General features: G+C 35.6%; 3 protein-coding genes across 4 annotated transcripts; all 3 read right to left on the bottom strand.

The window, feature by feature from the left end:
• Positions 1–515: 515 nt before the first annotated feature.
• LOC114739397 (DNA mismatch repair protein MSH1, mitochondrial) lies at positions 516–13,190 on the bottom strand. 2 transcript variants are annotated; one of them, XM_028927458.1, is made up of 20 exons: positions 12,788–13,190; positions 11,310–11,451; positions 11,079–11,176; positions 9,833–9,908; positions 9,528–9,647; positions 8,639–8,686; positions 8,373–8,437; positions 7,936–8,021; positions 7,391–7,555; positions 6,626–6,735; positions 6,414–6,519; positions 6,259–6,334; positions 5,619–5,677; positions 5,423–5,490; positions 4,245–4,418; positions 3,363–3,569; positions 2,646–2,902; positions 2,403–2,546; positions 1,774–1,831; positions 516–887 (listed from the first exon to the last, which is right to left on the bottom strand). In XM_028927458.1, the coding sequence occupies exons 1-20, from the start codon at positions 12,904–12,906 to the stop codon at positions 576–578; spliced, it is 2,490 nt and encodes an 829-aa protein (XP_028783291.1). In that variant the 5' UTR covers positions 12,907–13,190; the 3' UTR covers positions 516–575. The 2 variants fall into 2 exon arrangements, with proteins under 2 accessions (XP_028783291.1, XP_028783292.1); XM_028927459.1 differs by lacking the exon at positions 516–887 and having other exon boundaries at positions 1,788–1,831; positions 2,408–2,546; positions 12,788–13,189.
• Positions 13,191–14,359: 1,169 nt separating this feature from the next.
• On the bottom strand, positions 14,360–16,687 carry LOC114739399 (uncharacterized). The gene is made up of 3 exons (XM_028927460.1): positions 16,121–16,687; positions 15,677–15,721; positions 14,360–14,530 (listed from the first exon to the last, which is right to left on the bottom strand). Exons 1-3 carry the CDS (start codon positions 16,685–16,687, stop codon positions 14,444–14,446), a joined length of 699 nt encoding a protein of 232 aa, XP_028783293.1. The 3' UTR covers positions 14,360–14,443.
• A 3,379-nt stretch (positions 16,688–20,066) lies between these two features.
• Positions 20,067–21,440, bottom strand: LOC114739400 (uncharacterized). Its single transcript, XM_028927461.1, has 4 exons — positions 21,372–21,440; positions 21,202–21,246; positions 20,700–20,747; positions 20,067–20,476 (listed from the first exon to the last, which is right to left on the bottom strand). The coding sequence occupies exons 1-4, from the start codon at positions 21,429–21,431 to the stop codon at positions 20,321–20,323; spliced, it is 309 nt and encodes a 102-aa protein (XP_028783294.1). The 5' UTR covers positions 21,432–21,440; the 3' UTR covers positions 20,067–20,320.
• Positions 21,441–23,419: the final 1,979 nt, after the last annotated feature.

Genomic DNA, 23,419 nt, shown 5'->3' with positions numbered 1-23,419 from the left:
AACACTATTAATGTTCATACAGACACGAGAGCACTGGTCTGATGAGCCTAAGGACCCCACCATGACCTAGCCTTTGTCACGCCGCATTCTGAAGATAGAAGATGTAAGTTTGGTAAAAATGATTGATTATAAATTGATGGAGAATTCAGCAATTCTCCAGCATTAAGTTGATGTCATTCACAAAAAAGGGTTTGAAACAATTGGGCATGCATTATAGGCATTTTAATTAGACAAATAACCATGAATAGATTGTCATGACAACTATTATTTAGGGATTTGATTTAGACAGTACTTTCCAACGTTTGAAGGGAACTATGAAAATCTGGCTATATTAATGGCAGTAAATGAGGGTTTTTAAAGTCATCAACACCAGCAGTTAAAACTATAGCACGTGAAGGCTTGAAACCACTAAATGTGGTCTAGTGGTGACAGGTTTCAGGCAGTTTGTCAGCCTTAATAAGTAGGCTGGGGTAAGTTACACAGTACACATGGTCTTTTCCAGAAGCCGAGCCTCAGCACGCTTTACATTGATTACTTTGAAATTATATAAATATTCCATACATGCAAAGGATGAATCAGTTCCAAACCTGAAATGAACTTTTCCCATCAGCAGGGCTATCGAACGACTTCATGTGAAGCATGATAGAATCAAAATGAGGAATCAGGGCTGACTTTGCAGGAACCATGAATCCGCATATCCCAAGAAGTGAAGCAGCACAAATTGATCGAAGTAAGCTTGATTTACCACCACCATTTGGTCCAGTCAAGAGAAACAATGACTGCATATCAACAGTATTATGCACAGCACCTCCTTCTGCTACGTTGAACCAATATGGTAACAGGTCAACTATCTTCAGTCTATTGGTTTCACCCACCGTCTTAGCATTCTGCAACAAAAGTGTAACCGCTACTTAAAACAAGTTCTCAATAATAAACTGTGATTTTGGATCACAGACGAAGGAGGTTTAGTTTCTATGCTTTATTAAATGAAGTCTGATAGATATTTATACACCACAACCAACAAATCCATAAAAATCCCTTTAGTGATCCACCTACAAGAAATCCATATATACAATTTGCTTGAAAGAAGATATGCTGAATGACAACTAAGCAAGTTCACCTACTTCCTAATTTTTATGTGTTTATCAGAGATTTGCGTGAGCATGCCTCTGCCAAAAGGAGCACATGCATAGACACCAACAAACGCAAATGCATTTTGGCTGAAAAAATGCAGAGTATGGTGTAATAGTGTCAACGCGTTGCAAAAAATGGTATGCGTCTCCAGCTTTATCTTGGCAAATTTCAATTCCTAGACTCAGGTCTAAGCCCGTAAGGAAGAAAACATTCAGATTTACGGATCATTGTAGGTACTCTTTTAGTTTTTATAGTCACAAGCAACCAGCAACTGATTCAATTATGATTTCAATCCCTAGAGAAATATTGCCAAATCCCATATTATTAGAGTCCTACAGCTATAGCTATAAGACTTTTAACTTCCTAGTAAAATAAACAACAGTGAAGCTGTTAAGATTTTACCATTTGCTGTAAAAGCAAGTTGCGGGCATGTTTTTAGAAGCACACTAGGTTTCAAGTTACCTCAAAAGATGCAGCTTTCCATTAAGACTTGAAATATCATGGAAGTCACACAACTATACAAGACATGCAAATAGGAGGCAGAGAACACAGAACATTCATTACACCAAAGTGAAAATACTAACAGAACATCCAGTGTCTTGAGGAATTTTCTCCATTAAACAACTCATCAATTACTACCTCAAATCCATGGGGTTCTGCCAGCGTGGGAAAGACCCATCTCCTTCTTCTTCCTTCACTGTGAGCCATCAATGATCAAAATCAGAATCCATCCACTCAGTAAGATAGGCATCAGTATCTGATATTTTACACACGTTCCAAAATAAAGTAAAAGAATGTATCACAATCTGATTTAAGGGACTTTTTTTTTTTTTTTCAAGTTAAAATTTCCGCCACAACTTCATTTGAAGTTATATGATTAAATTGAAAGTATGATTTACTGTCTTCCCATAGAAGTCGACCATTTCTGTGACACACTACAGCCTAACAAGGATTCTCTGCTACAAGATTCACAGCGCTTCATTAATGCTGCCATCACAGTTAACTGGTTAAGCAAAACTGCTATAGTGAAACTTTTTAGCTTAAAATAAATTCAAGCCCTAATATCATGTTCCAACAAAAGCACACTAGAACACAGACAAAATATTGTCATCAAAATTCTTTGCATGTATTTGCAATGATATCCTACAAATGAAGACATCTAATAACAGTCATGTTAATCAAATTCATCTTATCTTGCCAAATAAACGAGTGCACCAAGAGAAGATATATAATATCTCTAGCAGAAGCAATTATAAACATTTACAAACCTAACATGAGAGAATAGTGCTTTGGCAATAACAAGCAACATGGAGGCAAATACAAGGATGTTTATCTTGGATTGAAGTTCAGCAGAAAGCCCTCTTAAAAGTTCTAAAACTCTTGCTTTTGCTTTTTCACCAGATTCATGGTACCTGAATTGACATAAGCGTCTCGTCATTTATAATCATTAGCAGAAAAAAGATAAATATTTGAGTAACTAAAGAAAATGACTATGGTTCTCCTAAGCATACCTAGTTAAGGCAGCTTCTACCTTAATTGTGGTAAACCATTCCTCACCAACCTTTCTACCTTTAGAATCTAAAGCCGGTTTAAGTTGTTTAATTTGTTCCTCCCCAGGGCTACCAGCCCAGACAGTTGGAGCAAAGCGCTTGCCCTTAAACCAAACTGCTTCATGCTCCCGAGCATACAATATTTCTCCCTTTGGGCCTCCAAGTGGGGCCGTAGTAGCTTTTATCCTAGAGATTATAGGAACAAAATCTTCCTCTACCTGCACAGGTGCTATCTTCAGCCGGGGGAAAAAAAAAGACAAAAAAAAAAGAAAGAAAGAAAGAAAAAAGTCCTCCGAATATAATGCAAATGAAACATCTACAAAAATAACAATTGTTGAACTATTTGGAGGGCAGAAGATAGGGAGAGAGAAGGGGCCAAACCAAAATGTACAAATTGATGACGATGATGATGAAAATATGACACAGTCACTGACACATCAAACCCTATCTATATAATACTATCACCACATAAATACACCTTAGGCCGGAAGTTATGAAGCACCAGAAGCAACTATTTCCTTAACTATCAAAAAATCATGTAATAACAAAACACAATAAACCATAAACATAAATTACATAGCATTTGAGAATCCACATGAAGGAAAAAGAATGCACAATCTAGAATCAAGGCCTTTTCATTTTGCAAAAAACAGGCCAAGTTGAACTACAGATACATACAGCTAAAGACAGGGCCTCAGCAGCTCTTTCCACTTCAATAAATGCATCATCAATGTGGTTTCTTTTGACTCGACTTTTCCAAGAAGACTCCATATCCTCAAAAAATTCATCAGGAACGGCAGAAAAGGAATTGATTTTCTGATCATTTTCACCATCCAGATAGATTGTTTCACCAATCATATCTGAGATCACTTCACATCCAGCAACCTAGAAAATAGAAAACATTACAAACATTTACAAGCAAACACAATCCTAAAGAGGCCAACAAAAAGGCATGATAGAAGTATTTATTGCAATAGGCCTTGAATTTAATTGCTCATAAAGGAAAATGACACTGTGAGACATCCATTCTTGTTATCCTGCCCTGGCTAAAATACAGCATATAGAGCAAGGCTGGGGATAAAAACACAATAGTACATCCCTAAGATACTTTCCGTATTAAGAAAATGAAGGAAACAAACAGCGGCAATAAATAATTACACCCCACAAGATTGTTTCCCTTCAACAAATCAACAATTTCCCACATTCCAATCATATGCCATAGATTGCCACTCTTCATGGTATTGATCAGATTCCATCTTTCTCATGCTTAATTAATCTATGTGCCTAAGAAGTCATCACATTTACGATGTCATCCAAAATTGCTCAAGCTCAGTTCATTCATTAGAGGAGCCAAGCATGGACATAGATTTTAGCTTGACAAAAGCTCAGGTTCATGCCCAGCCCAAGTATATCTTAATTCAACATGCTTGAACAAACTAGCGTTTGCCATGTCGGCTAGGCTTAGCTTGATTACTCCCTACTTAAAGAAGAAAAATTAAATGGTTGCTCTCCATTTATTAAGGCGAAGCCAAAGTAACCCATGCAAATTAGGTGACTCACCAAGGTCTCAAAATCAATTTTCAAGCCAGTTGCCACCCATGTGGGATCAATCAAAAGTTTCAATATCTCATTGAGCTCCGGGGTTCTGTACATCAACAGTATTTCATCAAGTGCATGCTTTATTCTGCAAAATTCAATATGATTGGCCTCCCTCAGTCCAAGTAGCTTCACAAGCTGCACAAACAAGGGAAGAATCACACGTGAAGGTACACTTGCAGTAGAAAACAGTAAAATAGTTGAAATAAGGGGGAGCAAGAGCAATAGCATAATGAACAGAATAATATTGAAAGATCAAGAGTCGAGACTGCTTGAATAATTGGAAAAAGAGCACAGTATTTTCACTGCTGTATCGAAAGCAAAGCAAAGTGTTGATTTTTATATCAAACAACAGTCCCCATTTTCCTTGTGTGGAAAAACTGCCCCTACGTAAGTCTCCATACTGTTATTAACAATGAGCAAGCGAATGGTTTTCAGACACACACCATACAGCTGTGTTCACTTGTTACATTCTATTCTCCTCATGGATCTCATCCTTTTCATCACCAGATTCCCCATAATAGAATCAGGGCATGCAATCAGCTAATGATTTTGCAATGCTAGTAAAAATGTTTTAGATCAATCTGTACGTTTTGACTTATTGTCACATGCCACCATTAGCAACTGTAGAAATTTACCAATTATTCAGTATTAACGTTCCAAAGTAACTTGGAGTTTCAAAGTATTAGGACTTTATAATTATCTAGAAGTCTTGGCGTTATGAATTAAAAGAAAAAGCTTTTGGTGCTTATTGTTGTCTAGGATTCTTATAGCTATCATATTCAGAATATTACCAAGGAAGAAAGGCACAAGAGCTCAGCCCCTAAGTTCTGCACCCATGCCATTGCTTTAACCTCGAATTTTTATCAGAACTTACAAGTTTTATCTGCCTGTTGAAATTCAGTTACCGTAAATCATGTTTCCTGGCACTAATATGGGTTTCACCACAAATTTAATCGTTGTTTAATTCTCACGTGTCACCACTGCAGAAGGATTAAAACTTAATCACACAGAAAATCTTCTACAAGAGTACAAGCACTCTCCAATCTATCAGTGAGATGCATATGCTATTATGAGAAATTAAATGCAATAAGCTTAGTCTGAAGTTCATCTACTCTTCACAGAAGCAACCTAAATACAACCTTTGCTGATGAAACACAGGTGAATTCAGGGATTGAACATGTTACACTGCTCATGAGTTTGCATATTGCTGCAAAAAGATAGGGGCAAGAATTAGTAAAGGATTAAGTTACAGTACAAAACAAGATAAAATTTACAGAATAAGAACTGACAGTTATATTGCAGATGCCAACGAGAATCAAATATATTGCAACACACCTTGAATTGTTGATGCAATCTCATAGGCAGGAGGATTCAACAGAAGATCTCTAACATACCTGAGGACCACAATAAAGAAATTAAGACGGAAAGAAACTTGCAATTGACTCAGGATTAATTACTAAAAATAGGAGAGATTGAATCAAAGAGAAGTAAAAAGAACTTCAACGAGCAATTTAAACTCAATCACCAAATCTAGAAAATTATGATTACACAACTATCTGCACCATTGCAAGTTTACAACTTTAATCGGCATGACAAAATAAACCCGTCCAACAGCCAGGATAGTTTGGTGGCGCATAATTGTTCTTCTTCACTCTTCTCCACTTACAAACTCTCTTTAGAGCCCCAAAAAAAAAAAAAAAGAACAGTAGAACATTTTGCATAAGAACGAACGGGATGATGCAAAATGAAGCATTATAAAAGTCTTTAAGCGCAATACTTCCCTAGCCGTCATTTGTAGTTCAAAATTAAAATAAAAAAAATTAATAATGAAAAAGAACACGGTTTTGCCATATTTATGAAAATGCAAGTCATCAAAACACTCAACGCGAAAGTAAAAAGGAGAGGCGATCCATAATAAACCTGGAATGACTTCCAAAGATATTAAATAATGAAAATATACAAATTTTAAACTCACAGCACAGGTAATCCAGTACAATTTGGCGAGAGTAGTATTTTCAACAAATAAGGTATCCCTTCCGTTGGAATGGCACCTGCAAAATGAAATACAAGAAATTATGGGCAAAGAAAATATCCCCCAACAGTAATTCTTTCACTGAAATTTAAACTGACCAATTTGCGTTGCTGTTCCCAGAGTTAAAGGTCGAGGCCTATTTTCTGAAGAAACAGTAGTGTTCCTGAATGTAACCTCATCCTCAAGACCATAAAGCTCCTTCACCTAACACAGTCAAAAATGAAACAAATGATTGTTTCAAACGATACTTGCATTCATGCACACATACATTAGAAATACAAGTCATAAGAGACATCTTATAGATCCAAACCTTAACCAGAAGGTCAGAGATGGGGTTGCCATCAAACCATTCAAAATGTCGTGAACTACACTCTCCCCAGAGGAGGCCTCCCTCACCAAATTCCCCCCAGCGGAATGTCTCTGTAAAGACAATACTCATATTTGTAACCTACACATTTTAAGACTGCATAAAAAAAGGACTTGTAACTGTCTATAACTGTCTAGAACATATTTTCCCCTAGACACAATAATGCAGATAGAATATAGAAAAATAATACTCCTCTGGTCCCAAATATAAGACCCATTTTGCATATAATTTACACTACAAAATGGATCTTATATTTAGGACCAAGAGAGTATCAACTTTACCTGTCTTACAAATTGGGCCATTCTACAAATAGATGCACTATGTCTATATCCTAATAAAAAATACATAGGTACTTTTAACACCTTGAGACTTCCCAAAAGTTATTTATCTATCAGCCTTCTACTTCTCTAGGAAATGGTTAAAAACAGTCTACTTTAAACCAATATCTATAGCATTTAAACTTCCCACAGCTATAGCAACCATCTATAGCCTCTTAGTATGTTCCCATTCCAGTTGCAACTTCCATTTTCATCAGAAAACCTTTTCAATGATATTATAACTTTTAAATAAAATAAAAGCGAACTGAGAGGCCTCCCGATATGTCAAGTCATATGGAACAATAGTGGATTTTGCCACGGCATTGTATCTATGATTTCCCATAATTTTGCCTTCAAATGAAATGATGAAGACATAAGAAAGAGGGCAGACCTGAAGAGTTTTTCCTCAAAGATGTGTGCAGAAATAAATGATGGTATTGACAAGTGCGAAGCTTTGTAACTACAGCTTCTTCTGTCAAACCATCTTCTGAAGAATACGTCTTCATGGTCTCAAGCACAAAATTTATGCAATAACCCCTTGCAGAACGAGATATCCCTAAAACAACCAAGTATCATCAGAATGAAACCTTCCAAAGTGGTCAAAAACAGCAATATCAAAGAAGAATTGTGAGTCTGCATGCAGAAAGTTTAAATGAGAGTCGAACAGCTCATAAGCAGAGCTGTTGAGAAATTATTACAGTAACCAAGAGGATATCACTTTATCATTAAAATTAATGAAAAATATTAATTTCTCAGTGAAGAAATTAGAATTCAAGATAACCAGAATCCCAGAAAGTAAAGATAAACAGCAATATGTTAAAGCACGCTAAGCAGCTATTCACACTGAATACAATCTCAAAAGATCATAAAGATAGTATGCAACAGACAATTTGGCTAATATTGACGACAAAAAGAAAAAAAAACTAAGTTACATACCAACAACAGGCATTGGTTCTGGAAAGTCAAGATCATGATCAACTCCAACAAGTCCATACACATATGGATTTCCCGGATGAGCATGCCTGAAATTTGAATCAACAAGCTAAGACAACTTCGACAAGCATTGGATTTTAGGATAACAAACGTTAAAAATCCAAAACAAATCATCATATAAAATATTTCAGCCAGGTATCATTCATTCCCCTCCACTGCTACCTGCATACCACCTTAATGCGATATAAGCATTGCCAAATACAGCTAAATGAATATCTATACAGAAGTAGATGTGCCGGAAAGAATATAAAAACATTAGCCAGAAAGATATTTGTCTTCCTGGTGTTTAATCAAAGAAAGCTCTGTCAATGAAACGAAATAAGAAAAGATAGAAAAGGAAAAACTACCAGCTTTCAGGCAACGTAAAAATTTTCAATTACCCAGATATAAAGCGACCTTTCCTAGATCGTGCTTGAGTTGGACCCTGAACCTCCTCCACTATGCACTGTAATGACCAAAATGCAGGCATTCAACAAAAATCATATAAAATAAAATTAGTGGAAAAGCATTACAAGATAATTCAGCATTTATGCATAAATAGAAGCTTAGCATCCTCATGCTTCATCCTAACGGATGCCATGGGCAACAAAAGATGATATGTGTCTTGGCATGGGATACTATAGAGTTATACAAGTCATAGACGCACCACTGAAAACCCGTTACGAGTCAGATCATCCAAAGTCTGTCGAAGATTCTGCAAGCAAAGACATGCTTAAATATAAAATAAACCAATTATAATAAATAATCACTGTTGCACACAGAGAGAAGTATTTGCCCTTGTTGATATACAATAATATTCTCACTTACTAACAATGGTAAATATTTAAAAAATATATATTAACCAAAAAAAAAGAATCATTGCTGCCTGCACAGAGCAATGTTTATCCGATTTTATATATTATGCTATCCTCATTAACTATCAATAGTACAAATTAAAAAAGATACAGAAAGAAAATAGAAAAGGCAAAGATAAAATAATAACTTCAGACCCTGTCTAAAGGAGCAGGAACAAGTGAACCAATTTCTTTGATAGCATTTTCAAAGCACAAAAGCAGCATCATCTCCACCAAAAAGAAAAGGGTTCAATGGAATCCATTGCTCCTTTATTTTTACACAATTAAGTGGTGATTTCATTATGGAAAAAACTTTGTTGGGTCTTTGGTGAAAATCGAGTATGTTCCTCAATTCTACATCAATTTCAAAGTTTGCAGGGTGAAAAATTGAAAGACTTAAAAGTGTGTCTCTGTCCGATAGGCAGAAAGATTGGACATTTTTGTCACATGTTTTCAGACATTGTATTGATCTGCTTTAGTTTCTTTCTTTTTCTTTTTTTCAACTTTTCCTTTTTGGAATAATTTCTGTTTTTCCTTTCTTTAATATGATTATTATCCCCATCTCCAGCATCTTTTAAAAAAAAAAAAAGGTCAATTAAACCTATCCATCGTCTTCAGCATAAAGGTAACCAATCAGACCATCAATAAAAAACATTAAAATCTCAAAAACAAGTGACATGCACAAGAGCAAAAGGCCATTACCACAACAGGACAACCAGCCTTTGGAATACTATCTGACCGCATACCACCAAAAGGGTTTAAACCAGCATATTCAACAAGAATACAAGCATCTATTCCAATAGATTCATAAAAGTCTCCAACCTGAGCAAAAATTGAAAAATTGGCGACAAATTACCAGGAAAAAATGCACAACATTTAAGTTAGACACAGAAATCATATCTGAGTACCAAACGAGGCTTTATTTAGACAAGGAAACTGTTCTACCAATGCCTGATCACAATCCCCCCCCCCCCGGCCAAAAAAAAAAAGGGATAAACACAACATACTCTGCAGAGCAAAACTTCACGTGGAAATTTGGATTTGAACTGCAACATCTCCCAGTTGAGAGTTCCTTCTTTAAGACTGCATGCAAGACAATTTCTATTTGCATCAAGTTAACAATAATAATAGCATTGCTAGAATTAGAGAGTAAGAAATATTTTTCAATATTCCCCAGAACAATAAACAGTTTACATGGGTGCCTAAGCGTTGGCTTAAACTGATAAAGAGCTGAGAGTCAGCTTTTCCTTTAGTTGAAGTCTTGAAGACTAAATATACAATGAAATTATCCGTAGCACATGCAGGTAATGAAACCCCTCAGAGTGTCCAATAATGCTCTTGCCCGGTCAGTCTTACATTTCTAGTTATATCTTCCTTTGATTAAGCTGTAAAAAAATCAGTCAATAGATCTTCAGATATCTTTACTTTGCGAAACTCCTTGATACTCTTCAATGCTTCCATTTTGTCTTAGCTGCATCAATTCTTGACCCAGATTTTTATGTACTGATCCCAAACTCCTTTTGCTCGCTGGGGTATATACCTCCCCATTCAAAATCCGGCCAAGAACTTCCTCGCAGCTGAATTTCAGAAATTCCTTTGCAGAAGGGTCAGGTGGGAAAGAATCTTTTCCCATTCTTTAATGCCTGATGCCCTTTCCATTTGATTCTGTTGACTGATTTGACTGAGTCATCCGTTTTGGCATCCCTTCGGCCAGTTCTACATTTGACAGCTTTTGCTCCGTTCTTGATAGCCTTTTCTACATCAAAATGTGCAATTTGCTGGCTGGTGCATTGCTGCTCTAATTCGATTTTGTCATGAGGGGGGGATGAAAGAAGGAGAGAGAGAGATTTGGAGGAAAAGAATCTCCATTAACCGACAGAGATGCCTTCCTCATCCTTTGGTCCATCTAGAGCCTCGAGCCTAATAATTTCCTAACTCACTCCTCTCATCTGTTATTCTTATTCATATGACAATTAAGCACTTAGATGATCATTAATTATATGGCCATAACACTATATCATATTAGAGGTCAAACCTGTATGCAATGTCTAAAGTCTAAACACAATTAAACCAAGTGAATCAAGAGACCTTAAACAATGGTTCATATGCACATTGTAAAGCCCTAAAAACTGTGTATTCAAAGTTTCAGAAACATGTCTCACAAGAAAACCCAGCTACCAATGTCTTCATCTGACAGTTATAAAGACTGAAGAAAAAGGAAAAAGTAATGTCATCAATGTTTTAAATTCAGACCTTCCATTCTTCAAGTTGGGGTCCAAGCCCAGCAAATTGGAATATTCAAGCCTTTTAACCAGCTGAGTAGTCGAAGGCTTTCTGCACATCTGCATCTTCTGCCATAGTTTTGGGACGGGAACAAAAAGGACATGGAAGATAGCTTTCAATTCAATATCTCACTAAAAATAATATAATTTAAACAATTATGCATAATCTCGAGATTTAACTAAACATGGAAATGATTGGCACCTCCTTCCACCAAAATATGTTAGAAAGATCTTTATCATCTAAATTATTATTTGGAGATTTATGTTTCTTGGCTGCTCTACTGCTTCCCCTCAAAATCTTCCCATCTTTGAAACAAGATATCCTCTGAATATGTCCACTTCTTCTGTTCAAAAATTTCCGCAATTTAGATGCTATGCCAAAAAAAAGTAATATACAAGGTAAAACATTAAACTTCCATTATTAAGTTTTTGCCGCGCTATGAAACTATTCAATCAACCAACACTGACAAATAGGACCATTATTTTTACAATTGGATTGATGATTTTGTAATATATTTTATCTATGCTGAAAGAGTAGAACAGACAATCTGTATCAAATTATATCATGAACTGATCTTAACCATTATGGTTCTAGCTGACATTGCAAACTTCAACTTGGCTATCTAGTACAACCAACTAATTCTGATTCGAGCGGGATCAAGTCCCAGATAAGGGAAACTCTTCCAACATGACTTTTTTATCCATAAAACTCAAATTCAAAACCTTGTTTAAGCTCATTCTTTTATTATTTCACAGAAAAAGAAACGTTCTGACAAAGAAAGAGAACTTCATGAAAGGAGGATAAGACAGCCTCCTAAAAGAAAGCGAGAAATTTTTTGCCTGGGTAAAGAGAGAGAATCTTGTTGTTATAATAAAGGCCTTTTTGATGGAAGATGTGAAGAGGGAGTGGGCAGCTTTGTTCTTTGTTTGAAATCTCGGTGTTCCTTTTTTAGTTTCTTTGTTTTACGAACAGCAACTTCAACCCCCATATTATCTTAGGTTATCATCAGATTGCAAAACATGCTTGTGGTTTTAAGGTGCTTTTATCAGGTTTTCATCCACCATGCATGCATAGCATTGCTCATCAAAGAACTTATTTTTTATCACACTTCATACACACCTAAAAGTAAAGTATGATTTTAATACTTCCCCCCGGCCCCGGGGGGGGGGGGGAGTGTGATTTAAATAACATGAGATTTTACTTGCAACCTTCAGATTCAAAATACGCGCATGCACCCATCAACTTTCCCTCTCCCCCTCCTCCTGTCGACTAAATTCAAAACGTATGATAAAACATTCTCCCAGACAAAATGACAAATTAGAATCATCGGTGAGAGAAACCTGATACTCTTCAACCAAAACCGACGGTTCAAGTATTAAAAAGACAAAAAGGCGCCATCTCTATTTAGGCCCAGCAATGCTATTAGTAGTTGTATCCAAAATGACAGATAAGAAGCACAAATGCTCCGCCGAGTTGTTCCTAGAGATAAAAGATATATTGCTGGCCCTGCCTGAGCAAGAAACAATTAACTGTACCATTTTTTTTTCCAAGTAGGAAAGAACGGCAAAACTAAAGAGCTCCTTAGGAGTTCCCACAAAATGAAGCAGAACCAAATGCACATACAAATCAAATGTAACCTATGAACAAGTTCAGGAACAAGAGCGAAAGAGGGACATTACAGGAGGACCCGTGAAGGGACGAATGAACAGTATCTGGGTGCTGGAGAGCGAAGGAAGAGGGCAAGGGAACGCCAACGAGGTGATGAAACGACTATGCTTCTGGTTGCTAGCCGGTACATTGCGGAATGCTTAATGAACGTTTTGATTTCTCCCCAAATATGACAGCAATATTTCCTACTAAACGAGTAAAGACTAGGGTTTGAGAGTGTTTACAGAGACTGGGCTCTGAAAACAGAACTCCAGTGTCACGTTCCCGCCACTCGGTCACAGAGTGACAGGATGCCAGTGGCAAAAGGATAACGGAGAAACTAAAACGACCAAACAATGGGATATTCACTTGATTAAAAAAACAGAGAGAAAGCGAGAAACACTGAGATACTCGGCAACAGACAAGAAAGCATTCAACTTTACAAACGGATCATCTGACACAGTACCGCCGGAACGAGGGAAAATTTTTGCAGAAGGAGGGGTAAAAAAACAGAAAGAACTAGCAAAAATTAAAAACAAAACAAAAACAGAAAAAATGTTGTCCATAAGATATCGATTATCAAGTATGACATTAGGGGGCCGTAGCTTCCAATCTTTCCCTTCTTTGATTTAGGGGGTGTTTGGATAGAAACCAAACCATGGTTTCAGAAATGTTTTTACGGATTACGAAGTAAATATGTGGAGGAGATTACCTCGTTTTGCGGAAAAGTGCTTCTGAAACTATGGTTTTGGGTTTCCCAAACACCCCCTTAATTGCTGCTAGAATGAGTGAAATTGATTTTTCACTCGGGGTTCTGCTCGAGCAATGACTTTTTTTTATAGCGATATCCTAAATGCAAATGTAAGCTTGTGTGGATATTTCGGCGAAGTCGAAAGTCCTTTTTAATTTTTACTCATCAATCTAAAAACAATATTTAGATGAAAACTAAATCATAATTTTAAAAATAATTTTATAGTATGCATAAAAAAATTTATTTTAATTTCTGTGAAAATACTTTTTAAAAACAATTTGAAGGCAATTAAAGCTCATAAGACTTTCAAAATTTTCTTAGCACTTGAGCAAATTTTTATTCATGATAATAATGACAATTTTTCTGTACGCAAATAATCTGCAGGATTGAACTTGAAACTTCTGGCTACCATACCTTTAAGCTTGTGAGGTGGTTTTTGGAATTTCGTTTGGATTAATGAATCAACAAAAAGATGGTGACACATGAATAATTAAATGTTTACAAATTAAATATGCAAAGTTAGAAGTAATGGCTTTATTAATTTTTAAATCGCGGGGACCTGCTCAAAATTGTCACGAAGAATTATGCAGACAAACAAACAACTAATCTTTCTTACAGTATAAAATTAAGAAAATCTTTTTGCAAATGCCCATAATTTCTCATAATAAATTTTCAACCGGCACCTCTTCTTTTTTTCTCTCTCAATTTTAAATTCTTTAATTTTGTTTTGTTAATGCTGGTAGTTCTTGTAATTTTGCCATGCTAGCATTGTTATCTTCCTATCTAAGAGCTAATAATACTTTAAAAAATAAAATTAAATAATTTAATTAAGAAAAAAAGGTATAGATATCAAAGTGAAAATTAAAGAAAATATAAATATTTATAAAATAGTTTTCCCCTAAAATTAACGAGCCATAGTCGAATCCGAAACAGCAGATCATGCGATGTGGGATGACAATTGGTCAACATCTGCTGCCAAGGACACTACATCCGCGAATCTCCGAAATGACTTCTTCACTTTCTCCTGACAAATCAACAAAATTAAAATCCTCATGAAATTAACAAAAAGTAATGAAAAATAATGTAATTTCTTCTTTTTAATACATCGTTGTGGCATGTTCTATACAATCATATTAGATCGAAGCATGTTCTGCAATCAGCTTAAAAAAACTATTAATCCATGTAGTGTAGGTCTGCAAGTAAAAAAAAAAAAATAGTTTTCACTTTAAAGAAAAACCTGAGTCATTCGTTATTTAGAAACGACGAGCGATAATTTTTTTAGTTTGGATATTTTAAGAGTAAACAACAGGGACAGCATCCATAAGAAACAAACATTCCCTTAAATATCTGGTATATTTCCTACCCACAAATTAAAATATTATATATCTCCTGTTTTTCAATGATTCAGTTCGACATTTATTATTAATTATTCTGATAAAACAACTGCCGATGTTATTATATTACCTCTGGTCTTAATTATAAGAACTAGTTAACTAATTCGAAGAGATTAAGGAAAGAAGTTAAGTTAGTTATTTGTTATAAATAGGTGTTATCTTTACTAAAATATCATTGTTAATCAAGTGTAATGGCTAGAACTACCATTGTTAGAAGGACTATCTTGAAAAAAATGCATAAATATTAGAGTCAAAGTAGATTGGGGTTTTATATTTAGAACTAAAATAAAAATCAAATGAGATCCTATATTAAGAACCAAAGGTAGTATTATTTAAAATTAAAACTATAATTTCATCCAATACGTAGGCCGCTCTCTGGTCTTACTGTTACCAAACAAAACATTATGTGAAGTGCTATGATGATGTCATTAAAAGAAAATTCCACTAAAAAAAAGAACAAGGTAATATTTATTTGATTAATACTAATTCTCTGGTCATAAATATAAAACATAATTAATTAATTTGAATAGATTAAAAATATTAATTAAGTTAGTTAATATAATGTGTTTTTCCTAAAACATCCTAATCAAGTATCTGTTTTAATTCTCTCTCATCTTCTCTTACCTGATTATTATTAAAAAAATATCAATAAGAGTAATTTAGAAGAAACTAACAAACATGTGAAATAGATTTGGTTGGAGTGCTATATTTAAAGAAGCATATTGAAGTTAGGAGATTTAAAAAAAAGAAAAAGAGTGAAGTATATATGTACTCACCTTCATTCGATTTGATGCATCACTTGATTGAGGAGAGCTAATTGTCTGGAAAGGCAAAAAGACAATAGTAGCATAGATTAAATCAATTACTTTTCATTTGACCCACCCATACTAATGCTCTGCTCAGGTTCGCATACACAAGAATTACATAGCTAATTCGCTGAAATAAAAAAAAATCAAGTTAATTATTTATTAAACAACACACATATGTATGATGGTATTCTTAAAGTATTCATTTTAATTGGTTGCATTAATACCACTAGTTCATTCATTAAAAACCCCTTAATATATATAATTAATTAAGAGAATTCAGAAGAAATTATAAATTTGCAAACAAAAATAAATACTTCAACTAATTGTTATACTTAGGATCAAAGAAATTAAAGTACACATATATGTATAGAGAGGGGGGGGGTCTAGAATATTTGTGTAGGAGGAACGCACCGGGGATGGGGATGGGGATGACGGCGAGTGTTGCATCCTGGCTAGAAGCGAATAGTTGTCTTCAAAATCAGCATGCTCATGCACAAATCGTCTTCCATGATAACATGGGATGCACAGATCAAAAGTCATCTCCCAGACACCTTTGTTCCCCAGACGACACTGCGTACAGCTGAAAAACAAACCTGCGATGAAATTGCCGCAGCCATTACACCATGGCCTGGGGCTCGCCCGCATGTAAACCAGAGTTAAGAACTCGTCAAACTGCAGCGTGCCGTCGCCGTTTTGATCGACGAGGTCGAAGATCCTGCGATTCGCCGTTAGATTATTGCCGCCGAGCAGTACTGTGGTGTTGTGGGAGGATGTGAGGAACTCCTGAAGGCTTATCTTGCCGTCTCCATTTTTGTCCACTGACCTGAACAAATCCACCGTTTCTCTTTTGGCCTCATCGCTCAAGTTCGCATAAACAGCTTTTGCAGCACTTCTTATCTCTTCCATACCCAACCTTAGCTTCTTCAAATTGCTTCTGCTCTCTTCTGGGATTTTACATCCAACAGTTTTATAGGCCATGTAAGCTCCGGATTCGATCGGCCTATGTTCTGGATATTTAATTTATGGAAAAATTAATCTTTTAGTCCCTATACTTTTAACTCAATTGTGACTCAGTCCTTCAAGTTTAACTCGTTATGACTCAGTCCCTGTAGCTTTTAAATTGTGATGACTGGATCCTTGAAATAGCTAAAACTGGGTGAGTCCCTGAAAACTCATCCACGTGGCAGAATAAAAGCTGAGATGGCATCTTAACAAGGCACATCCGATTCTCAACTAGAAAACGAGGGAGGCAGGGAGGGAGACGCGTTGAAGAGGAGGTCGTCTTCTTCCCTTGAACCAGAGCACGCCGATACTGGTCTGAAATAAAAGTTCATCACTTTCGTCTTCACTGAGGGAGGATCATTCTCTGGTGTATTCTTCTCCTCTGACCAAGGTGTGACAACGTGAGGAGAGAGGAGACGCCGGGACTGCTTCTAGAGTTGGATGCCAACAGAAGCAGAGAGACAGAGAGACTCGTTGAAGGTAACTTGGGTTATTTATGACAAATGCGTTTGGTTTAGTGTTGGTAATTTTCCAACAAATAAAAACTCTTTGGGCAGCAATGTATGCAATATATGAGAGGCATATCCTTGAGTAAACACATGATGTGGCTGACTGATTCCACAAACGTGGAGGGTAAGTTTCGCACCTCCATTTAAATATTATATAGATAGATTTTGTTGTTAATTTTTATGATAATAAGGAGAAGAATAGTAGCTCAGCCTCTGCAGCCCAGTGAAGACGACAGTGATGAATTTTTATTTGAGATCAGTATCGGCGTGCTCTGGTTTAAGGGAAGAAGACGACCTCCTCTTCAACGCGCCTCCCTCTCTCCCTCCCTCGTTTTCCAGTTAAGAATCTGATGTGGCTTATTAAGATGCCATCTCAGCTTTTATTCTGCCACGTGGACGAGTTTTCAGGGACTCACCCAGTTTTAGCTATTTCAAGGACCCAGTCATCACAATTTAAAAACTACAGGGACTGAGTCATAACGAGTCAAGTTTGAGAGATTGAGTCACAATTAAGTTAAAAGTACAAGGACTAAAAGATTAATTTTCCTTTAATTTATTAACCACTTGTTGTCCAAGTCTACTGGTAATAAATTCAACTCTTGCTTAAACAAGTGTCCGAGTCCATTATTTAATTCTTATATTTAGAATTAGAGGATATGGAAGGAACATATTAATAATGCATATCGAGACAAAGTTTCACAAAGTAATAACAGTAGGCAAAAATATTATATTCCAAATGTTTTATTGCTCAATGTTCAATTCTTGCTTGCAAAATTATATATCCAGCTGGAATAGAATTAATTATATGGTTTCACTTGACTTTTTGTACACTAAAACTCTATTTAGGTGTCTGGCTATCGTTTTCCCAAAAAAAAAAAAGGAGGGTTTAATTAATCAAGGCCTTAACTAATTTAATTTAAAATTATCATGCAGACTGACAGTGAACTCCAAAAACGTTCTGACTTGACTAATCTCATGAGGAGATTATATGCGCGTACCGGAAGGTTCCGATATATATAAACAATCTTTAGGGTTGAAAATCAAATTAACTGGAATTTAATGATATTAATATTAAAAAAGAAACAGACGATAATGATATTATTGACGCATATCAAATAAACAAGTCCAGTGAAAAAAACCTACGAAAATTATCCGATAATATTACAATTTCGCAGATTGGATCCAAACCGGTTATACAGATTTAGGTTTGACTGGATATCTTGAACTCATATGCATGCTGTCATAGTAATTATATTTTTAGGGTGAAAAGCAAGACATGTTCATTCAATTAGGATAAATCTATATATTTTACAGGTAGTGTACCGTTTCTTAAAACAGGACTGACAAATAACCAATAATATTACCTTCGATACATTCAATTCGGTCCTAAATATAAGACTCAAATCTGTTTTGTTTCTTCTATTTATTCATTTATTTTTTCAAAATATTCCTAATAATATATAGTTGCACATATTAGAAGTTTCATAAAATGATAATTTTATCTAATACATATTATTAGCAAGCAAGAGTATTGTGGGAAGAACGTCTACTTATTAATATACTTAAATTAATCAATTAGCTTTTATATTAAGTATCAGAGATAGTAATACATCCGGTCCTAGTTATAAAACTTCGTTTGCAGTCAATATTATCCCTTTTTCTTCATTCTCCTCCCACTCTCACGCCACGATTCTTGGCTTCTTTTGCTCTTGCATGTTGCGTGTTCCGCTTCGATGTATTTCAGGAGCCACAAATTTCTTGTTTCGCTCAGACTCTAACCCAAGAAAAGTATGCTCTGATGATTGTGAGATAATTGTTTCAGCAGCGTGTGGAATAAGCTCCAACCCCACTAAGGCCATGGCCAAGAAAAGTCAGTCTTGTGAGATTTGTTTTTTACCTAGATGACAAACACGAAGACTAGCGGATCTGGATTACTCCGAGTCTCCCACGACTCGCTCTTCTGACCACCCCTTGAGTTTATAATAACCTTTTTTAATTAGTAGATGTTTTAGAAAATTTTACCTTTGAATTTAAAGTTGTAATTATTAAAAGAGGATTGCATGCCCACAAATTATTGACATTATATTCAAGAAATTATAATCAACTTTTAAATTTTTATATGTAACTTAGTATAATTATTAGTAATCTTCCGGTGTGGTTGGGAATTTAAGTAGGGCCATATGTAACTTGGTTAAATTAAGAACTGATCCATAGTCGGGACATGGGACAAAATTGAAGGGCTAAAGAATGTGTGAGGATAGCAACCAGTTGAATCCGCTCCAAACCACTTAAGATAGGTATATATCGTTAATAATTAATGGTTGGACTAGTCAAACTCCTCATCGCATGATTTTTATTAACACGACCTCTTCCCCCCCCCGGGGGCCACAAGAAACACAATCTCATTAACGCACGTACGAAATAGGTTTACAGATAATTATTCTTGAACAGATATTTACAAATAATTGACCGCTGATTTGCAAACTTTTATATCTCATCAGTTAGATTAAAATTCGTACAAAATATGTTTTATATTTAGAATCGGAAGAATATTTAGTAATTTCAATTTTTTTTATGAAATTCTTTCATGAAACAGAGAGATAGAGTAGGTTCTTAAGGTTGGACCACAGAGCATCTCCATCATCATCAAACAATAAATTTATTGCTCAACAAGTCAAAGATATTAAAAAAACTTTGAACCATAGTAATATTTGTCCAAGTTAAATTAGAGTTAGGCAATAATATTAATGCACAGCGGACATGAATGAGAGAAGTCATCAAGAGCAAACAGCAAGAAATAAAGTTTAAACTTATGGAATAGTAATTAAACCACACAGGCCCTTTTCCATATTACATGCACACAGACACAGTCCCCAGGTGAGGAGCACGTACGAAGGCAGACACAGACCCGTAATGAGATCATTCGAAAACAAAGGAAACTAGACTTTCATTATAATGACTGAAATATAATTAAAACTGCAAATCACAGTGTTTATTTGTGGGACCTATAATTAAGGACCGGACTGTATTATCGTGAGAATTAGGAACGTCAGCTAGGGGTGATCATTAATAAGCATAGGTGGCAGCATTGTCGTCTTGGTCATGCATCTTCTTCGTAATCTTCCCCGCCGCCTCCTCCGTCATATCCTCCTCCTGCATTATCTGCTAACTCTTGTACGGCACAGGCTATACCCAGTATAGTCGATATCCAAGACATCGCTTGCCAAATTTTCCGACCTATCTTTTTCAATTTCGCCTGGAGTTAAGTTGGTAGTTAAATAAGGTCCCAAATGGATTAACAACTATTACCTCTGGTCTTATTTATAAGACCTTATTTATACCTCCGATCCTATTTATAAGACCTTATTTATAAACTGTAAACGAGATCTTATAATTAGGACCGGAAGTAGTACTATCTTATAAACTAGATCAAGATCAAAATCCCCACGAAAAGAAAACGCAAAGAAAGATTTACTCACTTTCCGTCTCGCTTTGCGACTCCCACCGGATTTATCAGAAGCCTTTTTCTGAAAACAAACAAACCCAGCAAATTGGATGCTAATTTTAATTACAAAAAATCATATGATTTCCAAAGCCAAATATTCCCAGGGACTACTCGGACTGGATTGAAAGGAATGCCAAGTCTTTGTGAGAAAATATTAAATGTCAAGGTCAGGGGAAGAATGTGTATACGTACATACATGCACAAACACTATACGATAAGTATCATAGAAATGTTGTATATTGTAAATTAATGTTAAGGTCTAGGTAAGAACACACACGCAAAAAAAGGAAAATATAAGATAAAAAATATTGCCTTCGCTTTGTAAATGTAATAGGGAGTAGTCTTTTAAGTAGAATTAAACGTTCCTTTACTCTTTAGTCTCCACGATTACGAAATCAATATTCAGAATACGCACGAACAGGTGTGTGTGTGTGTGTGTGTGTGTAATCAAAAACACCAATCAAATAATAATGCACCTTTGGAGTACTTGGACTGGATTGATCGGATCGGGAATGATTTTCCTGGAGGGGGGGGGGACAAAAACGATGATATAATAATAAGGGTTTGGTTTCTGCTTACGAAAAAAAAATCAAATACTAATACCAAGTACAATATTTGATTCTTAAGTGTCGATGGATTCACGTACTTGTTGAGGTTGACCAGACTTTGACACAGCTTTTGCAGCCTTCTTTGTGCCCTCCATCATATTGAATTGATCCTCTCCTCTCCAATTCCTCCCTCGTTTCATGTTATGCTTGCAGATTAATTTCTTTTATAGCGTTATTCGTGAACTGAGTGGCCCACATGTTTCAGTGGCCGACCAAGAAATTGACTCTTGCCGCCCCCATTTTTCCCCATTGACCTCAATAAGTCAGGCTTATAATGCTTTTTCCAGCCTTTCTTATCTCCCTATTACCTTCTTCGAACTAAGGGATTTTAATTCACATCAACAGTTTATCTACGTACGTACATAGACACACACAGACACACACACATGTATGTATGGATATACCATGCAACATGCAAGTTGGCTTCACTCTATATTCTAGAACCCAAAAATTAGTGAGATGCAGCTTATAATATAACTTTAAGAGATCTACAGTAATATGTCAATAGGTTAATATAACTTTGGTCTCTCAAATTTCAAACTATAAATTTTGTTCATTAAAGTTTCTTTTCATTCAAAACACTGGTCCTTATAATTCAATAAAAACCTGAACTATTTTATTCATAAATAGACTAAAACTTATTATTTAAAACATGAGGGACTAAAATCAAAATAAGAAAAAATTTGAAAGATAAAAAATTACATTAACCCTATATGAAAAATTTTCTGATGAAATAATTATCTATATATAGGTAATTTGACTGGGTATCTTGAACTCGTGTGCATGCTGTCACGGTAATAATATTTTTTTGGTGAATATTTACTTAATTAGGATAGGCTGGGGGCCCCAAACAGTAAACAATGCCTGAGTCAGTCTATTAATCGTCAATGGACTTCGTGAATAAATATAGATATTTTAAGAAATAGGACTGATAAATAATAACCGATGATATTAATTTATCTATTAGAGTCATATAGAGCGGTTAATATTAAACCGCATAGGCCCTTTCAATATTACAGTCTCATTCATGAACAAAGGAAGCTAGCTGGACTTTTATGAAGCAATTGACATGGCAGCAGATTAAAACTGCAAATTAATCACTCTTATACATGAGGAGAATTAGGAAAGTCTGGAATCATCATTAGCACCGGCAGCAGCATTGTCATTTTCGTCATCTCCTCCGTCGTCGTCATCTCTTCCGTCATCTTCTCCGCCACCTCATCCGCCATTTGCTAAATCTCGTATGGTGACGATTACACCCAGTATAGCCGATATCCAAGACATCACTTCCCAAATTTTCCGACCGATGTTCTTCATTTTCGCCTGGAATTAAATTATTAAGAAGTTGATAATAGATAAGGTCTCAAATGAATTAACAAGTACTATATGGTGGAGGTGTCAGCTAGAAGATAGAAACGAATCCAGCAACAAACATGGTTTTTATTCACGAACACAACACAAGACAGCACTAAAACAAACCATCCGCGTGCGTTGTCGAGGAAAATTGGACAGAGCAGGGATTAGAACAATTGCGCTAGAACCTGCCCAATGGAAAACCCTTTTGCAAATGTCCCGGCAAGCTCAAATGCTTCATCGAGTCCACTCTGCCAAGTACAACCACCAAAACAAGATGATATATACACACACAAATGACTTTCAACAATAATATTCCAAGGTGCAAAATAGAACAAAAAAAACTTGGTGTATATCTAAAAGATAAACTAAAATTCAAAGAACTGCACGGCGTAAACGTTACTCACTTTCCTTTTCTCTCTAGCTGATGTTGCTGGGAAATCATGACGGGATTGCGGACATGCCCTGAAAGGGAAGTAAATATTAATTAGACAGCCGCCAGAAATGTTTCTGATGATGATCTTTCTTAGATGTCAATCTCTAATTGATAAGAACGCCATATTTGTAGTTGACGTCGAAGAAATCATAAACAAATGTTGTAATAATTGTTTTCAATTACATATAGCATTTAATAAAAAGTAAAATGAAGATATTGAAGGGAAAAAACAGCATAAAATATATGTATAATGATAGATGAAACCTTTTTCAAATTAAGCCTTGAGAATTATGTACG

Source organism: Neltuma alba, unplaced genomic scaffold, assembly GCF_004799145.2.
Source record: "Neltuma alba isolate B1F8T4 unplaced genomic scaffold, ASM479914v2 tig00013947_pilon, whole genome shotgun sequence".
Taxonomy (NCBI): Eukaryota; Viridiplantae; Streptophyta; class Magnoliopsida; order Fabales; family Fabaceae; genus Neltuma; species Neltuma alba.
The sequence above is the reverse complement of the archived record's forward strand: the minus strand, read 5'-3'. Positions and strand labels throughout refer to the sequence as shown.

Coding starts and splice junctions, on each gene's coding strand:
- LOC114739399 (XM_028927460.1), bottom strand. CDS start 16,687: ATGGCCTATAAAACTGTTGGATGTAAAATCCCAGAAGAGAGCAGAAGC. Junction 15,722..16,120: donor CATCCCCATCCCCATCCCCG/GTGCGTTCCTCC, acceptor TTGCCTTTCCAG/ACAATTAGCTCTCCTCAATC. Junction 14,531..15,676: donor ATGCATCAAATCGAATGAAG/GTGAGTACATAT, acceptor TTGATTTGTCAG/GAGAAAGTGAAGAAGTCATT.
- LOC114739397 (XM_028927458.1), bottom strand. CDS start 12,906: ATGTACCGGCTAGCAACCAGAAGCATAGTCGTTTCATCACCTCGTTGG. Junction 7,556..7,935: donor AGAACCAATGCCTGTTGTTG/GTATGTAACTTA, acceptor TGGTTGTTTTAG/GGATATCTCGTTCTGCAAGG. Junction 4,419..5,422: donor CCTGTGTTTCATCAGCAAAG/GTTGTATTTAGG, acceptor TTGTTTGTGCAG/CTTGTGAAGCTACTTGGACT.
- LOC114739400 (XM_028927461.1), bottom strand. CDS start 21,431: ATGATGGAGGGCACAAAGAAGGCTGCAAAAGCTGTGTCAAAGTCTGGT. Junction 20,748..21,201: donor CCAGTCCAAGTACTCCAAAG/GTGCATTATTAT, acceptor GTTTGTTTTCAG/AAAAAGGCTTCTGATAAATC. Junction 20,477..20,699: donor GTCGCAAAGCGAGACGGAAA/GTGAGTAAATCT, acceptor ACTTAACTCCAG/GCGAAATTGAAAAAGATAGG.